We start from the raw sequence: 22,298 nt of genomic DNA on the forward strand, positions 1-22,298 counted from the left end.
CTTTCTTCTTATTCCACTCTCTTCTTATTCCCTGTTCTTCCTGTTATACTAAATCATCTTGAACTTCATGTTCATTTCCCTGGACAGGGTCCAAGAGGGGAGGGAAGAGCAGGTGGAGATAAATGGCATTTTCTCACCTGCTTGGCCAAAGCTTTAGCCAGATCTTTGGTGGTTTCTGTCTTGCCTGTTCCTGCTGGACCCTCTGGGGCTCCCCCAAGGTTCAGCTTCAAAGCACCCATCAGTGTCCTAAGGAGAAGAAAACAAGAATGTGGTGCCTGAGTCCTGAGACACAGGAAAGAAACTGACTTTTTGTTTATTTTGATTTATGCAAAGTTTAAAAATTTACCCCTGATTATATAACCAATATATCATCATCATAAAAAAATTCTCTGTATTTTAAACTAAGAGCCTGGTGCATGGGTGGCAACCATAAACATTTATTTGAATGAATAAATGATTCCAAAAAAGGTAAAAAAAAATCTTAAAAACTTCACTTTCAAAGATCACTAGTGCTAATGGAATGGTGAAAGCAAATACATTTATCCTACTGAACTTTGAACTCTTAAGTTCAGGAGTTGTATTTTGATTTATTTCTATATCCTCAGTAAGAGAATACAGTGCCTGGCATGTGGCAGGTGCAAGATGAATGTTAGAAATGAATGATGTGCTAACTTGTTTGGTCTTTGGTATAATTCTTTACAATTTCAGTTAACACACTACCTTGTAATCTTCTGCATAGGCGTCCCTCACCCCCAGTTAGGGTTAGGGTTCCTGGCTATTATGCATGGAGCACAGGAAAGTTCAAGAAATAGTTGTTCACGAGGGCTGTAGCTAATAATAGTGTACTGCATTCAGAATTTTGCTAAATGGTAGATTAAAGACATTCCTGCTACCCAGGGTAAAATAGGCAACTGGGAGATGATGGATGTGTTAATTCATTCCACTGTAGAAATCATTATGATATCATGTTGAATGTCTTTAATATACACACTAAAATTTATTTTAAAAAGAGATAGTTGTTGAATAGAATGAGTAGAATAAATGAATTAATAAATAAAAAGTCACAGAATATAAGAAACAAGTGATTGAAGATTTTGAAAGGAGAAAATCCTCTCAAGTATTATTTTTATAATCTAAAAAATTTCACTCTAAAGGAAAAATACAAAAGCAAATAAAATCTGAACATCAAAACATTGATACATTTACAAAATATAAGTTTCTAATGTTAGGAATTCCACAGAAAGTAGCAAAGTGCTTAGCTGAGCACCAAATGACTGTATCTCCTCAGCAGACTGGCTGGCAGAGCTTAGGGATGACTTGTCTGGTCCTTGGCCTGGCTCCTTGTCAATCTCTTGGCCACAGGATCTCCAGGCACCCTCTTGATTCTTGCCACTGCAGATCTTTCTACTCGGATACCATGTCCTTTTTACAGCGGTGCATCAATGTTCTGCTTACTGGTTCTAAGGTATTCATTTGCACCAGGACCCATACTAGTTTCTCATTTCTAGCCCAAAGACCTAGTTTCCATAACCATATGTGGGACTATGGTGACTGAGAAACGTTCTAAAATCTAAGAATCTGAAATGTAGACAGTAACAAATCTAAGACATTCCTGGCCTCTTCCCCAGACTCTTTTCTCTCTGGATTCCCCTGTTCACCCCTCCAGTCTGGCAGCCCTAGAAGGTACCTGTAACAGCGGTCCGTGAGGGGTGTAATCACCAGCCGGGGGGAGTTTCCCAGGTACTCATAGCCATATAAGGCTTCCGTGGTTATCATCTGCACATGCACATCGTTTTCCTCCCAGTAGTAGCGCAGCTGTGAGATCCACTGGAAATCGTTCAGATCAGAGATTCCATCCTTAGCTAACTTGGCCACCACGTCACGAGCTTTTGGGATCCAGATGCAGAAGCACGTGAGAAGCCCTCAGAATTCGCCCATCTCCAAGGCCTCCTCAGTTAGAAGAAGCTGTTATCAAGGCCACCCCTCCCAACAGTGTCAGGTTTTATCCCCCCCTTCCCGCTTTCCACCTGAAGGCAGCAATAGCTTTCAGAAGACAGTCTTGGCCTTCTCCTGAGGAGTGGGCAGAGGGGCCTGCTGCATCGTCTTCTCTCACAGGGTAGAACTATTAAATGTGCATACTCTGAAATCAGACTGCCTGGTTTCAAATTCTGGTTCAATCATGAACTAGCTATGTGATTTTGGAGCAATTACTGAACCTCTCTGTCCCTTAGCTGCATAATCTATAAAATGGGGGATAACATAATATCTATCTTATATGGTTATTGTGAGAACTAAATGAATATGTATATATGTGTAATATACAGACATATAATGTAACATAGACATGGAATGTACATATATATTATACACAGAGAGAGAAAGGGACATAGAGAAAGGGAGATAGATAGATAGACAGACAGATAGATAGATAACTGTATTCAGCATATAAAAATATCATGTAAGTATTTACTACTGTTATTTATCCCCAAATTTTTGAAGGAGTGAATCAGAGGGCTTTGCAATATGTATGACCCCCTTCTGTAGCAGGTCTCTAGGATATCCTAAGAAAATGCAATCAACTTGACCTGAGATAGTTACCCTGGGAAGGTGTCCCATGAATCCAGGATTAGAGTTATTCTTCCCCCCTGGGGTTTGAGAAACAAGCTAAGAGATACATTTCCACCTTTTCTCTTTTTTCTCTCATACAATTGTGAAACTAATGTAATTTTTTCACAGTGAGAGGAGCCCTGAAGTTACAGAGTGATATAGTTTCATGAAAATCATTAATTATCTTTCAGGCAGCTCACAGGGTGAGGGATACCAAGATCTCTAAGCTAGTATAGCTGGCTAGAAATAAGGATCTTAGAATTGTAATTTGGTGCTACTGGGAATTGAACTCAGAGTGCTATACCACTGAGCCCCCTCTACCACACCCCGACCTTGAGACAAGGGTCTTACTAAATTGCTGAGGCTGGCCTCAAACGTGTAATCCTCCTGCCTCAACCTTCCAATTCTCTGGGATTACAGTTGCACACCATCACCCAGCTTCTCAGAAACATAACTTTGCAAAGGGAAGCTTCTGCAAGTCTGCTGCCTCTCTGAGAGAGGTCCTCTTGACTACAGTAAAAGGCCAAAGCTCTGCAGAGACGAGTCCTTGAAGATTATACCAGAAGCTCTTCCTTTCTTCCCAAAGAACTAAATTCCCTGTCGGGTTCTTGTGAGAACCCATGGGGTGCTGGCAGGAGTAGGGTTCTGCATGAGCATTTCAAGAGGAAAGTAAATCTCAAGGGGTTGTTGGAGTTGCCCTTGCTATACTGTGTGTGTGTGTGGGCGGGGGGACGGGTACATGTGCATACATGCACACTTGTGCTTGTGAACCCAACCACTCTGGGCTACCCTGGGCAGTAATCACGTCTGCATTTATTATCCCTACCAGCAGGGAGTGAGACTGGGAGGGGAGCACATTCCCCCTCCTCCCTTCCTGATTTTATGCTAGTCTATCCGGATGAAATCAGACTGAAATGAGCATCAGCCCGAGGGAATGACATGCCAGTAGGAAGCTGAGTTTGTGAGCAAGAGAGCCACTGTTCCCAGGCAACCAGCTGGTCCAGCCCTGGTTTCCTTGGTGATGATGGAGTGAGGGTGTGAGGGTGTGAGGAAGACCTCAGTTCTTCCTCCTCCTCCTCCTCCTCCTCCTCCTCCTCCTCCTCCTTCTCCTCCTCTTCTCCTCCTTCTCTTCTTCTTCTATTTTTTTTAAGGGAGAGCTGAAAGGCATCATCCTCACCACTCCCTCCCTGCATCACTGCCCATTTCCAGTCCCTGGGGTTTGGAATCAGATGAGGAGTCTCCGATAAGGACTTTGCCTCTTAGCAAGTTATTTACCTCACTGAGCATCAAGTTCTTTATCCGTGAAACATATGTGGAAATGAGATAACACAAGCACTTAGCACAAAGCTTGGTACCTGCTGAGTATTCAAAAATATTAGCCGTGGCTGCTTTGAATCAGTCACCAAGTTCGAGTATCTCAGAAATGTCTTTGGCCATCACAGTCTATGTAAGAGCCCTGCTTGGAGGGTCTCTGGAAACAGGATTGGGGATGGGAAATGATAGAGACATACAGAGCCCTCTGGAATTGGCTTTTCTGTCCTTACCCCTCAGTTAGAGAAGCGTCTCCATCATAGAGAAGGAAAACCTGAATCATTCCATTCAGGAGGACTGAGTGGCAAGACTGACTGCCAAACGTGGACAATGAGGAATGCCAGGGAAATCTTGCTTACCGTGGACATCGATGACAGTGAGGGCCCCGAGAGTGAGTCGAGCGCCACTGCTCAGTTTCCCTCGCACCAGTTGGACAATCTGTGCAATCTGGTCATTGCTCTTTTTCAGAAAATCCTGGCAGGAGCCACAGGAAACAATTGGTTACAGTGGATTCTCCCCCCAGCAATTTCCATCTCAGGGACTGACATCATCCAAGCCAGACTCCTGTATGTCAGCTCTCAAATCCCCAGCCATTAACCTCCAAATGAATTTTAAATGCATTAGGCTAACTAAAAGAGGCTAGATTTGGAAGACTACATACTGCCTCATCTTCTTTTAATGATATTATAGAAGAGGCAAAGCAATAGAGGCAGAATCTTGTCTGCAGAATCTTGGAGAAAGGGTTGACTACCTCAGATGTGAGGGAATTTTGGGTGGAGTGGAACTGTTCTTCATCACTGGGTCATGATGGGCATAGAACCCTGGCCTCTGTGATGCTGTGGCACAAATTGTTTTTTCTTTCTTTCTTTCTTTCTTTCTTTCTTTTTTTTTGTAGTTGTAGATGAACAGAATGCCTTTATTTTATTTGTTTCTTTTATGTGGTACTGAGGTTCAAACCCAGTGCCTCACGCAGGATAGGCAAGTGCTCTGCTACTGAGCTACAGGCCCCAGCCCCACAAATTGTTTTTTTTAAAACTAATTCTGTAGTATTCATTTATTTATTTATTTTTATGTGCTGCTGAGGATTGGACCCAGGGCCTCACACGTGCTGGGCAAGCACTCTAATGCTGAGCCACAACTCCAGCCACCCCCCCCATCCAAAATTGTTTTTGTTTTTTTTTAAAAAAACATGGCAACTCTAATTATTTGTTTTTCAAATCCTAGTTGATGCACTGCAAGCTTCATGGCAGGCTCACTTACCGGTAGGGTATTTTCAACCAGGGCTTCGGAAACCTCCTTGGTCCAAAAGATGGAGGAGACACAGATAACTACCTGCCCAGGCCACTGTAAGACCCAGGAGTTTCGAGGGACCTGGGAAGGGGTAGGGGTTCGTTGTAGGGTCAGTTCATCATGTGTGGTTGGTTTAAAGTGACTTTCTAAAAGCATGCCCAACCACCTCACTCTGACAATGAAAACAAAATCCTCTCCCTCCTCAGAGACTACAAAGCTTGACATCTCTGGAATTACTGATTTATGCCTTCCTCCCCGAAGCTTATGGAAAAGAAAAAATAAAAACAACAACAATTTCATCAACTTTGCATTTTTTTCTCACACAAAATCTACCAACAATTTTTATATGGTTATAATCAAGGAGACGTTCTCAGAATACTTATAACTACTCTTTTTAATGGCTATGTAATATTGCAGTGCTATATCAGTTTTTATGCATTTTTAAATTTTAAAGCCAAGGCCCCCTTTTCCCACTTTTTCTCTTTAACGACAGATCAGAAATGGGCAAATAATAACCTGGGGACCAAATCTGGCCATGCTTGTCTTTGTAAATAAAGTTTTATTGGAACACAGCAATGCTCATCATTTACTCATTGCCTAGGCCGCCTTTGTGCTATAAGGGCAAAGTTAAATAGTTGGGAGGTGGGTGGGGAGGTGTCCCACTGAAATGAACATGCTTTACCATCTGGCCTTTCACACAAAAAGTGAGTCAAGTTTTGCTATAGATTTGCTTGCATGAAATAATTTCATATTGATAGCTGTTTCTTCTTAATTTTTGATTTAGAATCAACCATAAGAAAACAGATTTGCCTTCCATTCACAATGCAGAGACTACTGTGAGGGATGGGAGGGGTTCCTGAATAATACTTTAGGGTGAAGGTGTTAATTGAATGTTTTACTTGATGCAAGGGGTCCTGGGAAAAGGGATGGGAACCTGGAAATAAGAAAAGACACTTAAAGTAGAAAGGACAGTAGCAGAGGCTGGCTAAAGACTTGTCTTGACAGGTTATTCCCTCATAGGCTTTGTATCATGCTTGTTCCCCTCAAAGCTTTGGGAGCTTAATGAGTTATTAAGTTACATTTGTCCAGGACAAATGTAATGCAAATGAATGATTAATTGGAAGAGCGTCTAAACAGACTTCCTGCCATCAATTCCACGTGACAGAAAAGACTGGCTCTGAGTGTTCCAGTTAACCCTCTGTCTGATCTGCTTCTAACAACAAATGTTTCTCCATAAATGTGTTCATCATTGCAGATGTACAGGTAAAGGCCAGAGTAGCACAAAGGGATGGGATTTGGTAGAACACAGAAGGCCAATGGAACAGATCCATTCAACCTTCTCCCTAGAGCTTCCTTTAAGGTACCAACACCCTGCACGTGTGCTAAGACAGTTGCTTACCTTGGCATATGCTTCAATCCCTTGTCTGATAACTTCCCGCAAGCTGGCCAGCATCATCTGCTCCACCTGCTGGAGCCACTTTTCCACCATGCCCTGTGCGCCAAGACAGACAGAAGGAGGTGATGACAATCAGTCAAAGCCCAGGAGGGATATGGGATGAACCCAGCTCACTCTCTGGGTAGGGCTGTAGGGAGGCCAAAGGCTGGATAACTCTTCAAGCCAGTAGTCTTTAACTATTTGCTTTACATTTATTTATAGTGTTCTAGGAAGTGTATGCCTCCTGTAGGGGCAATAGATTTTTTAACACACATTTCTTTCATGTCATTTTCTGAAACATAACTTCTAAGGAGGCAAATGAAATATTCACATTTCAGTTAATAAAGTAGCTTCTGATCATTGGATCAGTTCTAATTTATGCATTATTCCAAAGGTTCCCAAACTTTGCTGTGTATTGGGATCATCTGGAGATCTTTATAAAATACAGATCTCTCACCTCCAGTATTTCTGATTTTATTGGTATGAAATGAAACTCAGATATTTGGATTTCATTTAAAGCTGCACAAGAAATTCAAGTGTGCAGCAAATTACTCAATCTTAGCATTTCAAGTAACTATGGCTATTGACTTCAGGCACCTGTAAACTAGCTAGTGGGTGTCTGGGCTGGTGATGTGATCCCTGATTGTGGCAGTTTATATGTGTAGGTGGCAAAAACAGTCAACAAAGGGAGGCCAAGAGTGCTTGTCTATTTCCACTTAACAGTGCTGCCTTGTTCAACAGAAATAGATGTAATTTACATTTTACTCATTATAAAAGGAAATATGTATGAAAACCCAAGTAAACTGACATCAAATCTGTGATGTACAGTCGACCTATAAGCAAATGCTCCAGGAAGCTCTTCATCTGACTGGATCATTTTAAATTAGGTTCTTTATAAGGAAATTTAAACAGTGTCTATTATTTGGATCTGATTCCTACTACTGCCTCCACATCAAGTTAGTATAAAATCCTTCCACAGGTTTAGTATGTGGTATGGCTTACAATATCAACCCCATTTTAGAGATGAGAAAACTGAGACTCAGAAAGACTACATAACTCCTCCCAAACACTCAATCTTCTTACGTCACGGAATCCAAATGTTCTATACCCAGAACTAGAATCCAAAAGTGAAACCAATATGTTCTCTCTCTGGTTTGCTCTATTATGGAGAAAAGAACCAGAAATGGATAAGGGGAGTTACTTTGGCTTTAGCTGGGTAGATTTTCTGTATGAACGGAACAGTTTCCTTCTCTGAGCTGATCATGCCTATGATTTCCAGATAGTCTGTAAACTCCAGCTTGGCAATGCCTTCAAAGCACTTCTTCAAGTGAGGCTGCACTCGGAGGGGGTCCTTTGTCTCAGACAGAATCTCCAGCAGCTCATCATTTGACAGAAAGAAGAACCTATTTAAAAGCAAAGGAAAATGGTAACTGAGACCTCTTCTGAAAAATTCTATTTCCAATAAAGTGATACTCCATAGCAGATCCAGGTGAATACCAGCCATGACCCCTGCCCCCGTCTTCTCTCTTTCCTTTATTTTTTCATATATTTTATTGGTACATTATAATTATACATAGTAGTGGGATTGTGTGTGAGTGTGTGTGTGTGTGTGTGTGTGTGTGTGTGTGTGTGTGTGTGTGTATGTGTTGCTGGGGATTAAACCCAGGGCCTTGTGCATGTGAGGCAAGCACTCTACCAACTGAGTTATATCCCCAAACCAATAGTGGGATTTGTAGTAAATGCTCATGATACAACAATATAATTTGGTCAGTTTTGTTCCTCCATCTTTCTGCTTTCCCTCCCTCCCTTCCTCCACCTGGTCCCTTTCCTTTACTGATCTCCCTCTTTCATTTTCATTTTCATATTGAGATCCCCTGTCCCCTGCCCTTTTTCCTCTCTAACTTCCACACACAAGAGAAAGCATACAACCCTTAACTTTCCAAGCCTGGCTTGTTTTGCTTCATATAATGGTGGCAAGTTCCATCCATTTTCCTCAGGCTCTTCCCTAAGGCCTGCTCCTCTGCACTATTTTCCATCTGGAGCATAGAAGGTGAAGACAGTTTTGACTCTGAGAGCAAGAAGAAGGAGGAAGGCTGGTTTACGTGAGTTTAACATGGTTGAAAGGAGCCTGGATGAAGCAGTGGTTCGAGACTTTGCTGATACTTTAGAATCACATGAGGAGCTTCTGAAAAGGCCACTGCTAAGAGATATCTATAGAAGTTGATCAGGGGGGTAAGGTCTGGGGAAATGTATAGATTTTAAAATCCCAAGTGATTCTAATGTGTAATGTTGAGAACCAGTGAGTAGAAGAAAAAGACTTCTTGTCTTTCCTTCTCTCCAGGTGTGCCAGAAAATACTATAGGTGTGAAGCAAGAAAGTGCACGTTAGTAATGATCTATTTACATGCACAGTCTTCTACCATCTTTTAAATTAGAGACAATAAGACAACTTCATTTCTTGCTCAGGCCCTAAAAACAGCAACAACAAACCTTCGGAAAATGTTCAAGGTACAAACCTCTACTACGACCGCCAGGTTGAAAGTCCCATGGTGGAGGGACCCTGTGAACATTCAGTCTTCACTGAATGTGGCAGATGACAACAATGGCCCCAGTGTTCACAGAACCAGCCCAGGTTTCAAGAGGTGGAGTCTGTTTTCACATTTCTCGAACCTGGGCTGGTTCTGTGTCTTTTTTTGGACAACAGAATCCAGTGGAACATGAATCTGCACATTCCAAGTCTATAAATCAAGAGGCCCAGATGTTTCCGCTCTTGAAGTTCTTAGGAATTTTGTGACCATCACCATGTGAATAGACCCAGGCTAGCCTTTTGGAGGATGAAAGACTTTCTAGCCAATAGGAAGCCAACCCAGACAAGTGGTTAAGGTGATAGATGGCCAGCCAACTGCAGATACATGCATGCGCTCTGGTGAGGCCCCAGGAACCACACAGCTGAGCCCAGCCCAATCTGCCAAACCACAGACTTATGAGCTAAATGAATGGTTGTTGTCAATTTTTTTTAAGCTTCTAAGTTTTAAGTGATGAACAGGGTAGGTAGGAAGAGTTCAATAATTATTTGTTGGCTGATTAACTAAATAATATGTAATAGGCATGTCAGTTTTTCCCATTCCCAAGTGAAATTCAAATGAGTGATATCTATGGACTTTTATAAACCCTATCTCTAGCATGATTAATAAAACCATTATTCAGCTTCTGGACTTTCAAGGTAAAATAAACTTAAATTATGTAACTATCAGTAACATTTTGAAAGTATTCACTGAGAGTGTTGTATTTTATTTATAAAAATGCATAAAAAATTATTGAGGAGGCTGAGGCAGGAGGACCACAAGTTCAAAGCCAGCCTCAGCAAGAGAGGAGCTAAGCAACTCAGTGAGACCTTATCTCTAAATAAAATACAAAATAGGGCTGGGGATGTGGCTCAGTGGTTGAGTGCCTCTGAGTTAAATCCCTGGTACACCCACCAACCCCCCCAAAAATATTGAGGTGTATATGTTTAACTTATGGAGACAATGTGGCCAGAGATGTTAAATTTCTAAGTATTATATCCAGCCTTTCTGGGTTTGGATTCCAGTCTGGCCATTTTCCAGTTTTGTATCTTTGGGCAAATTATTGTTTTCTCATATTTAAAATGTGGGTAATAATAATACTACAAGTAATATTTTAGGGCCTGCATATTATTCAAGTATTATTCACAGTTTTACCAGCAGTGACAGTAGTGGATACAGCTGACATCCCAAACCTTAAGGGTTCCTGAGTTTAATCTCTTCTCAGTTTTGTGCTTCCAAGACATCCCACCAATGTTTGCTCTATACTTGGATTATTCAATAGAGAAGCCATTAGCCACAAGTAGCCATTTTACATTTTAAAAAAAGAATATTAAATAAACTAAAACTTCACTTTCTCAAGTGCACTAACCACATTTAAAAGTGCTCAATAGCCACATGGGGCTAATGACTACAATTTTGGACAGCACAGATACACAGCATTCCTATCGTTGCAGGAAGTTCTGTTGGATAACATTGCATTGAACATACCAAGAACATTTCTGGGTTACAAACAAAAAATAAACCACTTCTCTTTTTGGTGGAAAGATGGGAACTAATACTGTCTTTGTATAAAGGAAACTTTTTGGTGGAAAGCTGGAACTAACTTTGTCTTCTGTAAAGGAACACTAGACTTTACTTTTTTAAAAGGCATATTAGGATCAAATCTACATTCTAATCAGACCCAAAGACATGCAGTGATGATCCATGTGCAAACCACACCTGGATGGATTTTTTGGGGAGTGAGGATGGTCCCTTCTGGAGCCAGCCCTCTTAAGTAACTTTGACTTTTATGTAAACACTAATTTTTGTGGAAAAGAGAGTCAAATTTTTAGAAACTTACCTACCAGAAACTACAAATTTTGATGTAAAAAAATCAGTTGGCTTCTCTCAGGCACATCTAATTTACATACACCAGCTCATTGCACAGTGAATATATGAAGTCAGAGCACTATTATTATTCTATTCTGATTTTTTAGCTAAGAACCAAAGACTCAGATTTGCTGAAGGTCTTAAGACTACTAAGTGGAAAAGCTGGGACTCCAAAAGAGGTCTGTTTAGCTCCAAAGATGAGGCTCTAATCCCCATTCATATACCACTTTAACTGGGGGGAATGACAAGTCTTGCTGGTCAAAGTGTGGATTTGACCCCTCCCACCTCTGCCATGACCATTCAACCTCATTTTAGATAATGACCATGAAGACATGACTTACTACTAGTAGCTGTATCTTGGGAAATGGAATAGGTTGGTTAAAGGTAATCTCAGTATGAGAAATGTCATTCTACCTAAACATGGTTCTGGAGAATAACTCCAATTAAGAGAATACTGGATACCTGGGGAAAAATAGTCTCTTCTTCTCCAAGTAATCATTTAGACCTTTCTGGATGTCCTCCAGTAGAATGTTGGCTTCTTGAAGCCTCTCAGTCATCCGTGGCTGGTCTGCTGCCATCAGAACCCTGGGATCTTTCACCTGGGTTTTCACCAAAAAAAAAAAAAGGCAAGAATCATTGTGGGGTTCCCAAATTCTGAGATTGGTTGAGGAAATGAATGTGTAACTAGCCCGTCAACCAACTATGGCCCCTGCCCAGTTAACAGCTTTTTCATCTCCCTCCTAAATCCATAGGGGGTTAAATGTTCATTTAATCTTATTTCTCTGTTCATGGTTGACTGAGCAGGGATTGGGCACTTGAAACCAAGTGAATCAATTAATTTCTAATTTCCAGGGGTTTAGAATTCAGACCATGACACTTTATGCTTTGGGTGGTCCCTTGTATCAGAGAGCTTTGGATCTGTGTGAGGATCACCTCCCGCCATGTGATTAAGTGTTCAAGCAAGCCAGACTGCCAAGAGAGACTTAAGCAGGCATGGAAAAAGAAATAGAGGTCAGAGGTAGGGGAAGGGTATTTCTGGATTTCTGAATTTCTGGGTTCTAGGTCCAACCTTTGGGAGCCTGTGCTGCAATTTCTGCCCTTAGGTGTCAGGAGACAATCACCTAGTCTTTTTGTTTGTGCTACGGAGTGGGTTTCTGTAACTAGCAAACTTCACTAATGTAAAATTGGTTCCATTGGCTGGGCCATTAAATTCCCACTTATTTCACTCCTGCAAACAGGGCAGGTACATTCCCTTGAGACACACTTTTTGTTAGTGCACCCCAGTTTGAGCACACTTAACTTAGAAAATGAACAAGTATGATCTCTTAAGATATGTCCCAATTACCATGCACACTCAGTTGAACTGTCATCCTTTAAGGCTTTGTTCTATTGTCACCTCTTTAGGATCTCCTAGAGTTTCCAGGCAACTAAATCATTCTTCTGTATTCCAAACACTATTTGCATGTATATTATAGACCTTACTTATTTAAGCTTGTCTCCTCACAAGATAGTGAATTCTACAATGGCAGAAATCATATTATTTTTAAGTATTTTCTGATTCCCTATATAATGCCTGAGTAATCATAGGTAACCCATAAACATTTGTGAAATGATAGTAACAATGTAGGCAATTTTTTGAATTCTAACAGGATTCTCAATATGTAAAAATTCCATCAAATCATCATCCTATAACAAAATCTTTTATCTCATTAGAAATGATAGTTATGTAATGCAAACTGCTAATTACCTCTATGGAGCACAAGGTTACTACTCTCTCTATATTTCCATGTTTGAATTTTTAGTAACTTAGAACAAAGACATAAAATTGTCAAATTTGCAAAAAAAAAAACAAACCAATTTACTTAATAGTTTCAACGGACGTGTTAGTGAAATGTATTGGGGGAAAACTTACCGCTTGGGCCATAAGCGTTTTCCAGTAACCATCCACGATGCCAAATTTTCGGCCCTCTTCTGGCATCTGGGCGATAATGTCCTCTGAACTGAAGATGGGTTCCAGGTACAGCCAAGTGGCTTGGCATTTCAACCAGGCATCCAAATTCTCCTGCACACGAACAAGCTTTTCTTCCCATTTCTGTGAATTTAACATTCCGCACCTGAATCAGTGACCTGCCACTCTGCACCACAGGCCCCATAACTGAACAAATGGACGGAATCATTCACTTATTTCCCTCACTTGCTTGTTTTAAGAAATACTTATTGAGTGTCCTTTATATTTTGGTCACTTTTCCAGGCAATGTGGATACAGCAATGAATGAAACACACCAGAGTTTCTGCCCTCATGGGAGCTCACATTAAGCATAGCTGCATGCTTACTCCATGATCTGTGATGGCCAGAGTGCTTTGTTCATGTCAATCCAATTTAATTCAACAGCCTGATGAGGAAGGTATTATTAAAAAATCTCAATTTACAGATGCAGAAACTAAGACAACAATTTTGGGGGGAGGGTACTGGGGATTGAACTCAGGGGCCCTCAAACATTGAATCACATCCCTATTTTGTATTTTATTTAGAGGGTCTCATTGAGTTGTTTAGCGCCTTGCAGTTTCTTAGGCTGGCTTTGAACTTTCGATCCTCCTGCCTCAGCCTCCCGAACTGCTGGGATTATAGGCATGAACCACCTAAGACAATGATTTGACTTGCACAAGGTCACATGACTATTAAGGGGCAGAGCCAGAATTTGAAACCAGGCAGTCTGGCTCCGGAGTCTGTACCCTTGGCCTATGCCACTTTTCTACAAAAAATGAACAAAGGAGGTCAACCCCCTACCCTCGTGTTCTTCATATTGTAGGTTAATACAGCCCATAAGATACTTTCCAAATATATTTTTATTTGGTGTATTTCAAAGCTCATCTTTTTCTTCTGGAAGACAACCACTCAGCATGCCATATGGTTACTTGGATCATTATCACTTTCAGTCTTATGGTTTTTCTTTTTCTTCCTTCCTTTTTTTTTCTTTTTTTGTTCCATTCAGGAGAAAGTAAGGTTCTTTGTTAACTAAACTTGAAAAACTTCCCCTTCCTTGGAGAAACCCAGAGCCAATGGAATGTCAAAACACATGCAACCCCATTTCCTCTTACCCGGCACTCTGCTTCTATTGGCTTGATGAATGCAGAGCCACACATGGTCTGGGTCTTTATCACGTGGTCATCAAGGAGCAGTTGAATGTCATCAATTGCACACAGGATGCTTGTATCCTGCAAACACACACACCCTGCCCTGTCAAAGTCATCAGACCTCCAACCCGTCCCTATCCCATTTTTGGAGTAGATATGGGGATTGAACTCAGGAGCACTCAACCACTGAGACATGTCCCAAGCCCTATTTTGTATTTTATTTAGAGACAGGGTCTCACTGAGTTGCTGAGCTCCTCTATTTTGCTGAAGCTGGCTTTGAACTCATGATCCCCCTGCCACAGTCTCTGGAGCTGCTGGGATTACCAGTGTGTGCCACTGCTCCCTGCTCCTACCCTATTTTTTTAAACTTTTAAATTTATTTTTTATTTATATATGACAGTGGAATGCATTATAATTCTTATTACACATATAGAGCACAATTTTTCACATCTCTGGTTAATGCTTGTTCCTGAAGGCTCAGAATGGTACTCCAGTGGGACAGGCATCTGTGTCTGCAGGAGATGGGATTTCTATTTTCTTCCTCGAAAATGTCTATAAAGACATTTGTTGTGCACCTGCTTTGCAGAAAACAAATACCATCTGATCCCAGACTTGCAACTAGAGTCTCTTGGGGGAGGAAGACTTTTGTCCCCTTCCCCACATCCCTTCTTCTCTGTCCACTCACTTTCCTGCTTGTCCTCTCCCTCCTGTAGGATCAGCTGCTGGTCTAACTGGTTAGGCCTAGACTCATGCACAGGGCAACTCCAAGTAACTATCGTGGTCACGTAAACATATAATACAAATATTATTTTTATTGCAATTTATATGTATTATTTTAAAAACATCTATGACATAAAAAACTTCTATGACACAAATGCTTATTAAGTGTTTAGAGCTAATTACTTCGTAAACAAAATGTTTGGGGTTTTTTTTTGTTTGTTTTTTGGTGCAGGGTTACAATGGTAAAGGTATTTAGACCCCAAATTCCCCCTGAACCAAGATAGTTTTTGGAACTCTGTGCTAGACATTTAATGGGTCATATTTTACTAGCATGAAAGGTTCCTGTGCTTTAGAGGTAAATGGTAATTTTCCTCCTGAGACATTATGTCAAGCTGATAGGGTCTGTCCCCTTTGGCAAGTCTGTTCCCATTTCTTTCATTCCTACATCTGGGTGGCTAAAATGGGCCTAGGATATATTCTCTCATCTACCCTTCACCAGGAGCTCTGCACTGGGAGGCATGTCCAGCTATTAATAAAGCTATTAATAAACAGCTGTATTCCCATTTTGTTGTGGGTCCTGTAGATACAGCTACTTCAGTCAAAAACTGAAGATGGGCCAGCAACAATGCATCTTCTCCCAGGTCCCCTAGCTGAAATTCACAGCCCAACAGCCTCTACAGCAGGATCTAAGCCAATCTGTCCATGGAGCACCAAGTTCCTGGGACCCACAGGGCCCTTGTCTTGCCAGAAGAGGCTCAGCGATGAACCATGTGTCTCCAGCTCTCCTCGCTCCCACTGTCTCATTGATAGTTCTTATCCAAGTGTGAAATTGAAGCATCATGACTGTTAGAACAAAACTGGGGGAGAAGTCACAGGAGGATAAGATGCAGCTTAAAGGGGAAGGAAGATATAGGAGTAAGGTTCTGGTTCTCAGTCTTCCTGGAATATTAGTGAAATCAGAGGTGCCTTAAAAGTTCAGATGCCCAAGCACTCTGAGGGTGGAGGAGACAGGAAGAATCAATGTGGGAGCTTTAAAGCAGGAGTGATTCTGTTGTTTACCAGCACTGGCGACACTGCCAACAGCATGCAGCAAGTATCAGCCTGTTCCCAGCATGATTTACAGAGCCGTAGCCCTCCTTACCCAAGAGCAAGTCAGACCCGAGACAGCTGAGCAGATAGATTCTTTGGGTTTACGCACCTCCCCATGCACTGTACAAACTCAAATGTTATTTGCAAGTGCCAGAGAAAAAGAGAGAAATCTACACCCTTGCCATTCAAACTTCTGTGCATATATTTGAGAGTTTGTTAAAGCAACAGAACTTCAGGCCCCACCCCAGACCTCAGGAGTCAGAACCTGCAGTTTAAAAAGATTGCTGGGTGATTCCTGCATATAGTAAGATTTGAGAAGTTCTAGGCATTGTCCATCCTCAGTAGGCTTCTGAGGACCCAGGGGAGCATTAGAAAGGTATGCCAACTTGTGCCCTGCCTGGGAGATGCTAATTCAGGAGGCTTGCTCGTTTCCTTTGCACTGAGCATGCCTATTGCACCAAATCAAAAGGCCTTTCTGATTTGAAAACGCATCTCTCCAGTGGTGTCTGAAAGGAAGGATGAGTGTAGACAGGGGGAAACAATCGAGATGTAGGGATTATTCTTCCATGAGTTCTGTTGCAATTCTGAATGAGTAACCTCTGTAATCCACTCCATAATAAATGGTGCTGTTTTCAGGGGGTTGCAGTTTAATGGAGACTCACAGTGTCCCTGTATTTCACGAAGCTGAATGTCATGTTAATCCAGTCTAACTTCATTTTCTCCAAGTTCTTCTCCAGGGAATATTCCTTACTGGCAGCTGCACCAATGGGCTCCAGTCTAAAGAAAGAACACACAACAGCAACGTCAACAGGAGGCAGCAGAAGAAACATGTCAAAGGAGAAAGCTCTACTTAGTTTTAAGAGAATTTCAAAAGGCTTTTCATTTTACCGCAATATTTACTCCAAGATTTGCTGACTACTTTCAATGTGTTGCAGAATTTCTCACTTTCAATACAATTGACTTTTTGGGTTTATGATGAGTTGAACATTGTCCCCTAACATCCACATGTCAAAATCCTAATCTCCAGTACCTCAAGTTGCGCATGAATTTGGGGAAAGGTTCTTTAAGGAGGTAATTAAGTTAAAACGAGGGAATGAGGGAGGACCCTAATCCAATATGACTGGTGTCCTTATAAGAAGAAGATATGAAGATAAGACACCCAGAAGGGAGACTCCGTGACCACACAGGGAGAAGATGGCCCTGACAGCGAGAAAGCCCTCAGAAAAATCAATCCCACCACCAATTTGGTGTTGGACTTCAAGCCTCCACAGTTATGAGAAAATAACTGAGGAGCCACCTTGTTTAAGCCATCTAGTCTGTGGCACTCAGTAATGGCGGCCCTAACAAACCAAGTGTAGGCTGGTGCCGATTTTCAAGCAATACCCCCAAACACAGTGCCTTGCATGCTGACATTGAACTAAGTAAAGGAGACCGGAAGGCTCAGAAACAGGTTCAGAAATGAAGCCTCTGACCCGCTCCTGCTCACCTGTTTCCCACTTTCCCCCCCTCCCCCAAAGCAAGTGATAGAAACCAGAATTTTTCCTCCTCAAAGTTGGTCAAAGAAACTAGAACCCCTTTCCCCAAAAGCCACCTTATCACTCTAAGCATCCCCTGCCTTTCTGTGTAGGAGTTGGCCCTAAGGAAATCCTCAACCCAGAGAGGTCAGGCACAGTCTGAGCAGACCCCTGGCTAGCTTTTCCTGCCTCAGTCTATTTCCATGAGTTCATACTTTTCACCCAATTGCATTTCTAGAGAGCTGTCCATTCTTCATGGAATCTAAGCATAAAATTACCCCCCCACACACACACACAGCAGGGAATCTGGGCATCATTTCTTAGGCTCCTGTTATGTCATTTTGATTAAATCAAATTGCTGTGCTTTTATCTTGTTAACCTGTCTTTTCTTATAGGGGTGTTGGCTTTGACCCTTACATGGGAATGGAAAGGTATCACACTTTTACTGCCCCTACACTGGATGATTCTGTCATTCGGCTGTCCTGTATGTTGTGGCACATTTAGCAGCATCCCTCCCTCTACCCACTAGACACCAGTAGCAGATGACCTACCCAATCAAGATGACCACAGATATCCCCAGACTACACCTGGGATGTCCCCTGAGAGAGGGAAATTGCCCCCAGTTGAGAACCAGTTTTAAGGTCACTGAAACAAGACTGCTTCTTTTCATCTTTGCTTTCTATTTACTTGTCCTTGTTCTGATTTCTCACTTAGTTGGAACTTGTCTTAACTTACATGATGATGTTTGCTCCTTGTCTCCTCCCTTCCCTTTTCAAAACACCTGCTACTTTCCTGACACTTTGGGTCAACCCATCTACAGTCCCTCTGTTCCAAAGTCAGAAAGAGAAAGGGAAGACAAATTCCTTCCTTCTTGTTTCCACACAGAGATCTGGTCCTAAAACCCAGGCAAAGCCAAAGAATTGTAAAGCAAAGCAGGGATTACTTTCTTGGACTCCGTCCTTATCTTTCTTTGTGTCCGTGCTGTGTAGGCTACACCTGGGCTTTACTCAGAGGAAGCTGAAGCTCAGAGAAAACAAATGACATGTCCAAGGCCACACAGCTGGGGAATGCTGGAAATGGTTCTAGACACCAGTTCCTGTGACTTCTAATCTGGTATTTCTTCTCCACGATGGGTCTCCTCCCCTTTCTTTGTGGGAGGAACCAAAGCCCTATTTGGTCCATCAACTAGGGCTGACTAAATGCAGCTGAGGACCCTTATCTGGCCTTGTGAAGAGAGGCAGACTAGCCATGGGTGATTCCAGTTAATGGTTAATCAAGATCCAGATGTGGTCATCATCCTAATGCGGCCCCTGGGAGACAACCAACATGAACATGCACAGAGAGAATAATTTTAAAAGGCAGGTGCCAACCAGACAAACACCAGACAAGGAGTCACAAAGTCCAGTCTCCATGCCCACTGGCTGTGTGGCCAAGGCCAAGTCACCTGACAGGCCTCAGGTCACCATCTGCCCATATCACAGAGTTGTTGGTATAATTAAATAAGACAAAATACTTGCAATGTGCCTTAAGAACAAACCTAGGACATGACTTCAAATGCAAATGATCATACAAAGGAGGGAATCCATGAAAGTATATCAGGATCTGACCTCACCCAAATATACCAGAGAAGCTCATTAGTTATGAGCTGTGACAAGGGTATATTAACTATGGTGTAAGCAGGACACAGGGGACATCACAACTCACTAATACATGACTGGATACCTGGACATGAAATCAGGTTACATGCCTGCTATAGTCTGCTGGTGCTGTCCCTCCAAATTCATATGTTGGAACCTAATACCCAATGCAATAGACTTTATAAGAGATTGGGACTTTGGGAAGTGGTTAATTAATGAGGGTTCTCACGAATGGAATTTGTGTCCCTTATAAAAGAAGTTCGAGGGAACTCACTACTCACCCTATATGTGAGGATGTAGCCCAAACATGCCATCCCTGGGCCCTCCCCGATGCTGAATCAGCCAGTGCTTAGATTTTGGATTCCCCAGCCTCCAGAAATGAAAGCAATAAATTCCTGTTGTGCATAAATTACCCAGTCTAAGGTATTTTGTTTTAGCAACAGGAAGCTACAAAGACAATGCTTTATCTGATAACTCTTATAGTAACTTGAATCTCCCAGCTACCATCGTTCTTCCCATTTTGCAGATAAGGAGGCTAAGGCTCACAGTGTTCAACAATGTGGCCAAAGCATTGCCCATTCTAAATTTCGCACACCTGAGCACATTTAGGTGGAAAAAGGAAGAGTAGCTGTATATTTGTCTGCCTAGTCTCTGTCTCCTTAGATGAGTGAATATTTTAGGCAGTAAAGGGTAAGGGTTCAGGTTTGGAATCTATTTGCCTGGGTTAAAATCTTGGTTCTTTCAATTACTAGCTGTTACTGATGGCTAGTCACTTTGCAGCTTCATCTGTAAAATGAAAAGAGAATTGTTTAGAATACTAGGATGTTGTGAAGGATAAATTTGTTAATGCATGTAAATACTTGGTGCAGTCTAAGTGTTCAACAGCTGGTGTCTTTTGGAAACATCTTATTGAGGGAAAATTTAATAAAATACGGGTGTCCTTCAGTATCAGCGGAGAATGGATTTTGGGATCTCCAGTGGATAACAAAATTCGAGGATGCTCCAAGTCTCATGAATAATCCCACTCCTTGCAACCAGTTGCATTCAGTCATACCTGACCATTGTTCATGAGGCATGTTGTGTTTTGTCTTACTTAATTATACCAACAACTGATATATGCAATGGAATTTGCATATAACCCCCCACACCCCTATAGACCTTAAATCATCTCTAGATTTCTTCTAATGCCTAATACAATGCGAATGGTATGTCATTAGTTGTTTTATTGTTTAGGGAATATTGACAAGGAAAAATGTCTGTACATGTTCAGTACCGACACAAATTTTCTTCTGGATATTTTCAGCTCATAGTTATTTGAATCTATAGATGGGGAGCCATGGTTACTGAGGGCTGACTACAATCTAAGCTTGTAGGAATGTATGTCTTTAGACCTGATCCTTAATGTGGGACAGTAATAGTGGTGTTGGAGGTGGAGGGCATCAGAGCAGAGAGACTTGGCTGGGAAGCCCCTGGGTTGAACCTGTCTGCTACAGAATTGGGAAGGAGTTCCAAGAGTCCAGCAAGCACCAGTATTGCCCAGAGCTGTCCATCATGCACTGAGGGCAACATGCACGATTTCAAAATTTCTAGTAGCCACATTTAAAAAAAAATGGATGAGATTAATATCAGGAATTTATTTAACTAAAAATTAGCCAAAATTATTACCATTTCAACATATGGTCAATATTAAAAATTGTTAGCTATTTTTGCATTCTCTTTTTCTTAATAAGTCTTTGAAATCCAGGCTGTACTTACAACTTTCAGCACATTGAACTCAGACTGGCCACATTTCAAGGGCTTATCTGTCACTTGTAGCTAGTGGTTCCTGCCCTGGGCAGCGCTAACCTGGTGGATTTGGAAAAACCAAGATGGTGGTGCCCATCTGCAGAATTTGATTCAGCAGGTTGTGGTGGAGCCTTAGTGTGTGCATTTCTAGCTAGTTCTAACTAGTTCCTAGGTGACACTGATGCAATGGCTCTGTGTCCCACACTTTGAGAACCACAGGTATCCCATCAGACCTGAACCCAGCTGCCTAACAGTGTCTCCAGTCCCAGCAGTACGAATTTTTTCCATTCATCACCTGAACGAAGTGTGGAAAAGCAAACAGGGCCTTGAGAGCCTTTAGTTTTAGTTTTTTTTTTTTTAAAGTGCAATTCAAATAGTACAAATTCTCACAATGAAATTTCACGGGCGTTTGGAGAAGGAGAAAAAGCTAGTAAAGAGATCTCTTATTGGTCACATTTTATGGGATTTTTAGAGCTCAGAAGGCCACTCTCAGTCCATTGTCATTTGTTTAAAGAAGAGGAAACTGAGGCCAGGAAGCTGCATGATTTTGCCCCAAAGTCACTGATCGCTGGGTTTGAAGTTCATGTTCAATGGCAAAAAAACCTTTTTTTTTCTTTTAAATTTTCCTTTGAAATAACATCCCTGACAATTTTCTAGATATTTGTAGCAACAGTTCTGCAGCTAGAGATGCAAGCTTCACTAGTACTAAGTCAGCTAGCCATCTCAGACTACTAGCAATCTTAAATCACTCTAAGCTACAAGGAGAAAACAAAAAGACTAATATGAGGCCAATCACATCAATGTGGGAACTTACAGATACGTGGACCAAAAACCTTGCAGAAGGAAGGAATGAGCCTTACTTTTCAACGTATTTGCCGAATCCATATTCCAGCATATTTAAGAGGCAGGTTGTTTCCGTGGGTTTTATTTCATAGCCAACAATCTCACTGATCTGCAAAGAAAAGGAGACAAGTGTCTTCATCCAAGCTGGCACCTTTCTATAGGACCTTCTGTGGTGGTGGAAATGTCCTTTGCTAAATAAAGGGAGAAAGTCATGAATCCATGGGACAGGCAGACTCCCACATTCTGTGACCTGGGGATGCCGGGAAGGAGGAGGGACTCCCCCTTCAAAATGCCTCCCTTTTTATGCCCAGCGTGCTTTTTGGAAATCCTTCTCATATAAATGCTACCCCAGGATTACCTTGTAAGAGCAAATATCCCCAAGAAGGGACATAATTGAAGACTCTGGTGGCATTTGAACACTTCTCAGAGGCTGAAATATCTGGGTAGTGTGAGGGACTTGTGCACTGGAAGGAAGATGGAGGCTGGTGGGGGGAAGAGAC

At 41.8% G+C, this 22,298-nt stretch overlaps 1 protein-coding gene across 1 annotated transcript in view; it reads right to left on the bottom strand.

Annotated features, from left to right (window-relative positions):
- DNAH3 (dynein axonemal heavy chain 3) overlaps positions 1-22,298 on the bottom strand; it is a gene marked incomplete at both ends in the record, with an annotated part of 147,975 nt that overhangs the window by 83,878 nt on the left and 41,799 nt on the right. The window contains 11 exon segments of the mRNA XM_081298257.1: positions 138-246; positions 1,688-1,886; positions 4,278-4,392; positions 5,179-5,289; positions 6,608-6,700; positions 7,845-8,046; positions 11,538-11,674; positions 12,988-13,167; positions 14,175-14,291; positions 16,682-16,796; positions 21,816-21,907. Of these exon segments, the coding sequence (XP_081154383.1) occupies positions 138-246; positions 1,688-1,886; positions 4,278-4,392; positions 5,179-5,289; positions 6,608-6,700; positions 7,845-8,046; positions 11,538-11,674; positions 12,988-13,167; positions 14,175-14,291; positions 16,682-16,796; positions 21,816-21,907 (1,470 nt within the window).

The sequence above is a fragment of the Spermophilus citellus genome (genome assembly GCF_964194105.1).
Source record: "Spermophilus citellus genome assembly, chromosome: 6".
Taxonomy (NCBI): Eukaryota; Metazoa; Chordata; class Mammalia; order Rodentia; family Sciuridae; genus Spermophilus; species Spermophilus citellus.